Here is a 6,162-nt window from a genome sequence, read left to right on the forward strand (position 1 = left end):
GCCCCTCATCCTGCTCTGTGCACGGGGCCTTGCCAGTGAGAAGGGTACAGCGGGGAGGCAAGTGTCCCAGGGCTGAGATGGCAGCTCTGGTGGGAGCTTGGTGGCTGGTGTATGGGCCACCCCCAGGGGTGAGTGAGGGCACCCTGCCCCTTGTCTGACCAGCACATTGTTGCTCCCTGGCAAGCCGCTGCTGGCAAGGCCCTGCCAGAACCAGGTTCATGTGAGTGCCGCAGAGGGCTGCCCCTAGAGCAGCCAGCCCCACGGCAGGCTGGCAGGGTGGAGCCACGCCAGGGCTTGGGAGAATCCCTCCTGCAGAGCTGTGGGGCTGGGCAGCGGGAACATGGCAAAAGCAGGGCCTGTAACCCCCAGCTCCGGGGGCAAGGGGCTGCTTTGGGCAAGGGGCTGGACCTGATGACCTCCTGTGGGCTCTCCCAGCCCTGGGGGCTCTCTGATTTGAGGCTTCATCGCTCACCCCAGCTGGATTAGCCCTCACGCCGGAGCACATGGACCTGGCTGCCTCAAAGGCTCCTGCTCCTCTGGCTGGAGGGGATCCAAGGCCACTTTTCTCAGCTGGGCTGCTCCCCACGCACCAGCTCCCCAGGCAGCCAACCCTTTCGTCTATGTACTGCACCCTGCCCGGTGAGTGCATTATTCTCTGGGCTGCCTCGGAGCCTGGGCCCACCCGAGCCCGTGGGCGTCCCTGGCAGCAGGACGGGGCCATCGGTACCAAGCCAACCCCGCTCTCTTTTTACTCCTTTCTCACATCCGCACGACTCAGGCCTCTGTCTGCTCCTCTGTTCCCGGCCCTCTGTGAGCTGTGCCATCCCACAGCCCCACTGCCTCCCCCTCCTGCTGCCCCCTCCCTAATGGTAATGGCTACAAGCTCCTAATCACCCTCATTAATTGGCCCCCTCCCCTCCCCTGGGCCCCCTGGGGCAGTTCTCACAAACGGTGTCTAACTTTTCCCTTCTGTGTTTTGGTTTCTCGCCCCAGCTGACAGGGCCCCCAGCCCCCCGCCGAGCTGCTGTTTATTCAACTGGGGCAGGCTGGGCACCCCAGGCCCGCTTGCTCTCCCCTCCCCAGCCCCACCCGGGCCACAGGGCTATAAAGGGGTCCTAGGAAAGGCTGAAGGGCCGGAGAGGGAGAGGTCTCGCTCTTCTCACGCCATGGAAGCTTCCGTCTGCGCTCCCCTTGCGCCGGCTGGCTGGCTCCGGGGGCCCCCTGGCACCGTGGGCTGCCGGCGCCCCGGGCAGGGCCCAGAACAAGGCAGAAGGTAAGGGGGGTGCTGTGGCCAGGGTGTCCCCTTGGTGGCTGGCGAAGCGGAGTCAGAGCTGGTGTGTGCGTACGCGCTCCATCTGGCAAAGGGGGCGCGGATCGTACGGGATGGGATGTATCTGACTGTGACTGTTAATAAAGGCTTGGTGCATCTCTCCCCTTCTGCTCTGGGCGGGGGCAGGGGGGCCTAGAACCAGGATCCCTGGGCCCCGTGACCAAATCCATCCCCCAGATGGGGATACTGAGGCCCAGAGGGAGGCCAGGACACCCAGAGGCTGTGTCCAGATCAGGAGGAAGATGCAGTAATTTTCTGTAACCCCTGAGATCCCAGAGGGAGGTAACGAGTGCGGTTGCAGAGCATTGCTCTCCCCGGCCCCCCTCCCCGGGCACTGCGAAGCACGGGACTTGCCGGCTCCTCGCGGTCAGCTGGTGGCAGCCTGGGGCAGGGTCCCTCCCAGACCGGGGCAGGCGGAGGGCTGGGGACGGGGGCTGCATGGCTGCGGGAGGGGCTAGGGCTGAAAACGCCCTTGCCTGGTGCATGCAGGTGCTCACGGGCCTGCCTTGGCCTGAGCGCTTGTGGCAGCTCTATGGGCAGCGGTGAGCTGGGGCATCTCAGGGCGATAGCGCCCTGGGTTTGCTGCCTGCCGGCTGAGCTGCTCCAGACCAGCCTCGTCTTGCTTTGCAGATCTGCTCCTCTCTGGAGACCCTGGCTTCCTGCTGCCAAGGGCCCGGACAGGCAGCACGCAGACCGGCCAGACACAGTGAGTTGGGCGGAGGACATCCAGCCTGGCCTTATGTCTGGCTGCCAGGGTCTGCCTGGTGCGGCCGGGGCTCAGGGGGGTCAGAGAAGGGACGAGCGCTCACCCGTCAGCCCTGCGGGTGGACAGGGATCTGGACCAATGGAGGCGCAGGGAGGATCAGGCCGGCCCTTGGGTACCGCCACATGGGTGCCTCCCCTGGCTGGCGCTCTCCCAGACCACGTGGCCTTGTTCCGAGGCCCTTCCCCTGACCTCCTTTGCCCCCTGGCTGGGCGAGCTGTTGGGTTCAGCGCTGGGCCCTGCCGTGCTAGCTGCTGGGCACCAGGGACCGATTGTGGCCCTGGGCGGTGGCCTGGGGTGACCTCCAGCTCTGGACTCGGTTTCCAGGAGGCCTGTGGGGCTGCAGCATGCAGGACAGGCCGTGCTGGAGGGGGGAATTCCCGGTGGCACTTGTGGGAAGCTGCCGGGCTGTGAGGTCGGGTGGGTTGGGTGATGGGCTCCCAGGGGGCTGGGGCTGGACAGCTCCTGACAAGGGTGGATCCTGCATGGGCCCCAGGAGAGGAACCGGCTGCCCTGCTGGGCCTACTGCAGCTGCACACAGGGATTGCTCAGGCGGGGTGGGAAGGAAGCCGGGCTGTGCGAGGCGGGAGCCAAGCAGTGCAATGCTGAAGGCCTGGCCCAGCCTCTGGATGCCTGGGCTCCTCCCAGACTCTGCATTCACACCGCACTGGGGCGGGGCAGACCCCTCCTCTGGCCAGAGCCCTCTGTAGATGGGGGGCAGATCCCCTGGCACCCTTATCACCTCATACCACTGCTCCTCTCCCGGGCAAACAGGCCTGCCCATTGCCACACAGCGGCCCCAGCGCTGGGAAAGGCCTCCCAGGCAGCCCCACGCCCTCTCCTGGCCAGTCCCGGCTGGTCCCTGCAGCGTGGACGGCAGTGCTGGGCTGGGTCTCGCACAAGAACAAGGGGACGCTGGTGGAAAATTCAGATCAGGGCCAAGGAGGCTGTGGCACTCGGCCACCAGGCCTCAGGGAGGTCGAGTCATTAGCAGGTTTGGCGTTTGCCCGAGAATGTCTTGGGGGAGAATCGGCCCCTCTGAAAAATTCAACCCACAGCTTTGCAGAGGGGCTGAGCCCTCCAGGTTAGGACTAGGGGTTGGCGTCTCACTGCTGGGGTCGGTACCACTCTCCCTGGGGGTGAGGTCAGCCAATCACCACCTGCATGCAGGCGCCCCCTTGGCAGTGGCTGGTGCTGGCCCCCGGAGCCAGGCCAGATGGCCCTTGACTGTGTCCTACACAGACGGGGCGGGGGGGGGGCGGTGAGGTCATATCTGCTGCTGGCCCAGCTTCCATAGGTGAGTTAATAGGAGACAGGACATCACCCGCCTTGTCTCTCTGACCTCCTGGGGCCAGCCATGGCGAACAACCCCAGCCCATCTCTGATCCAGGCTGTTGGGTCCTGTGTTAAACAGCCCACATGTCGGAGCTGCCTCTGTTTCCTTTGAGGGTGGGGGTGTCCCCTGATCATTCCCCTACTGCAGGGGTGACAAGTGGGGCAGCCCCCCCTCCCAGCCAATGCTTTTCCTTTACTCCGCTCCATCCTGTTCTTCCCAGCTAGAGACCCCTGGGCTCCTCCCAGGGCGGACGCTGCAGCCCCCACCCCGCCCCTGGAATTCCACCAGCTCCCGCGTGGGGGAGGCTGCGGCACCAGGGAATGAAGGCATGCCCCCAAATTCCTGTGCTTTGTTTCCCAAGGCCCGCGGCAGCGAGGCGCCGGTCGACGGGGGCTCCGACAAGGGGTTGGCGCTGTTCCGGCACCCCGTCAGGTATGTGTGCCGCACCATGCTGGCACGTGAGCGACTTGCCTCCCTTCGCCGGGGCAGGTACCCAGCACTGTGCTCCCAGCACCAGCTGGGGCGGGGTGCCAGCGTTCTGCCCTCTGCTTGGCTGATGGCCCTTTGGTTGGCCCCGCAGAGCCCCCCTGCTTGGCCAGTCCTGCCCTCCTGTCTCCCCATAGATCTGCTGAGGCCCACAAGCTTGCCTTGCAGCTCCCACGCCTTCTGCTCTACCGCGGGGCCTTACGCACGGCCGTGCCGATGCCCCTCATGCCTGACCACAGCCCCTCCCGCTCCTGGGCTGGCCTGACACACCCCACCGCCCCCTTTCCCAGGAGTAAGCGAAGGAGCCTGTGTTTCTTACGCGTGTTTCCCCCACAGGCTCTTCTGGCCCCGCTCCAGGTCCTTCGATTACCTGTACAGTGAGGGGGAGAAACTGCTGGAGAACTTCCCTGTGCAGGCCACCATCAGCCTCTACGAGGACACCGACAGCGAGGAGGAAGAGGAGGAGGAGGAGGAGGAGGAGGAAGGCTGGGAGAAGGAGGGTGGGTGGCAGACAAGAGAGGCTGAGTCATTGCAGGAGGCAGGCTGCCCTCAGGGGCAATGTGGGGCCAGCCAGACAATAAATCTTTGCCTGAAGTGACCCCCCCAGTGCCATTCAGCTTTGGGCTAAATGCCACCACCTCCCCGGCGCTGTTCTTAACAGAGCCTGCCAGAGACAAGGCCCCATGGCGCTGGGACCCGGCCCTCCTACACCTCGGGGAGGGGGGTGGTCATGTAGACATGAAGGGGGCCCAGAAGCATTTTCAGGTTTTTCCAGCTGGGGCTGCAAAACCCCAAGGTGATCCTGCTGGAGGCGAGAGGCCTCGCCCCTCTCCAGGCGAGCCGGGAGCACAGGGGTGGCTGGGTTAAGTGCCCGCCCAGGGAGGACTCCCGTATTCCAGGCTGTGTGCTCCTCTGAGCAATGCCCACCTAGGGGTGACTAGTGGGGCAGCCCACCAGCCAACAGTGCGGGAGCTAGGCTGAGAGCCAGGCTTCCTGCTGGCTCCCCCAAGCCCCCAGGGGCGTCCACCCCCACTTGAGGATGGGGTGCTCAGCAATGGTGCTGGGTTTTCCAGCTGTGTGTCCGGAGGGTTAATTTACAGCTGTTTAAGGCTTGAAATAAAGCACATGTTGCTCTACCAGCAGGTTCCTGGCCCTCTGGAAATCCGCCCAGCCTGGGGATGGGGCATGGGTGGGCTGTGCCGGGGGAGCTTACCTGGGAGGGGAAGAGCAGGGTCATCGCTGTGCCCAACAGTATGTGGGGGGGGACACAGGAAGACGGGGAGGAAAGGGCCAGAGTAGCAGGAGACCCATCCCTGGAACTGGGTGTGTGGGGTCTAGGATTTGGGCTTATTTAGTTTGCAGAAGAAAAGACTGAGGGGTGACTTGACAGCAGCCTTCAACTTCCTGAAAGGGGCCTCTAAGCAGGATGGAGGGAGCCTGTTCTCAGTGGTGACCGATGGCAGAACAAGGAGCAATGGTCTGAAGTTACAGAGGGAGAGGTGTTGGCTGGATATTAGGAGAAACTATTCCCCCAGGGGGGTGGTGAAGCACTGGAATGCGTTGCCCAGAGAGGTGGTGGAATCTCCATCCCTAGATGTTTTTAAGTCCCGGCTTGACAAAGCCCTGCCGGGGATGATTCAGTTGGGGTTGATCCTGCTTTGGTCAGGGGGCTGGACTTGACGACCTCCTGAGATCCCTTCCAGCCCTGGGATTCTATGATTCTATCATAAATATCCCCATCTATCCCAGAGGGAGCCGTGTTAGTCTGTATCGTCGAGAACAACAAGAAGTCCTGTGGCACCTTATAGACCTACATATTTTGGAGCATGAGCTTTCGTGGACAAAGACCCGCTTCGTCAGACCTGACGAAGCGGGTCTTTGCCCATGAAAGCTTATGCTCCAAAACACCTGTTAGTCTAGAAGGTGCCATAGGATTTCTTGTTATCCCCATCTAGTGGCTGAAGGCAGCCTGGCCCACAGCCACGGAGGGCAGCCGCGCCACCCAGCGCATTTCTGCCCCTTCTTCCCTACAGCTGTAAACTAATAGTGTGACAGCAATGTCCAGTGGTTAAAGCGCTGTAATAGGACTCAGGAGTTCATGCTGCTAGTGGCTGCTGCTGAATTGACTGAGGGGTGAGCATATTTGCCTCTTAAGCAGCCAACGTCCCCCTCTCCTGCCAGCCCGCCCCCACCTGCCCCTCTTTCAGGCTGGCTCTTCGGGTGAGCCAGAAGGCTCACAGAGGGGAT

The 6,162-nt window shown here is 63.1% G+C and overlaps 1 protein-coding gene across 1 annotated transcript; it reads left to right on the plus strand.

Moving 5' to 3' along the window:
• Nucleotides 1-1,166: 1,166 nt before the first annotated feature.
• Nucleotides 1,167-4,699, plus strand: RIPPLY1 (ripply transcriptional repressor 1). Its single transcript, XM_075008081.1, has 4 exons — nt 1,167-1,273; nt 1,961-2,036; nt 3,791-3,861; nt 4,252-4,699. Exons 1-4 carry the CDS (start codon nt 1,167-1,169, stop codon nt 4,511-4,513), a joined length of 516 nt encoding a protein of 171 aa, XP_074864182.1. The 3' UTR covers nt 4,514-4,699.
• Nucleotides 4,700-6,162: the final 1,463 nt, after the last annotated feature.

This window comes from Carettochelys insculpta, chromosome 13, assembly GCF_033958435.1.
Source record: "Carettochelys insculpta isolate YL-2023 chromosome 13, ASM3395843v1, whole genome shotgun sequence".
Taxonomy (NCBI): domain Eukaryota; kingdom Metazoa; phylum Chordata; order Testudines; family Carettochelyidae; genus Carettochelys; species Carettochelys insculpta.

Coding starts and splice junctions, on each gene's coding strand:
- RIPPLY1 (XM_075008081.1), top strand. CDS start 1,167: ATGGAAGCTTCCGTCTGCGCTCCCCTTGCGCCGGCTGGCTGGCTCCGG. Junction 1,274..1,960: donor GGCCCAGAACAAGGCAGAAG/GTAAGGGGGGTG, acceptor CTTGCTTTGCAG/ATCTGCTCCTCTCTGGAGAC. Junction 3,862..4,251: donor CTGTTCCGGCACCCCGTCAG/GTATGTGTGCCG, acceptor TTTCCCCCACAG/GCTCTTCTGGCCCCGCTCCA.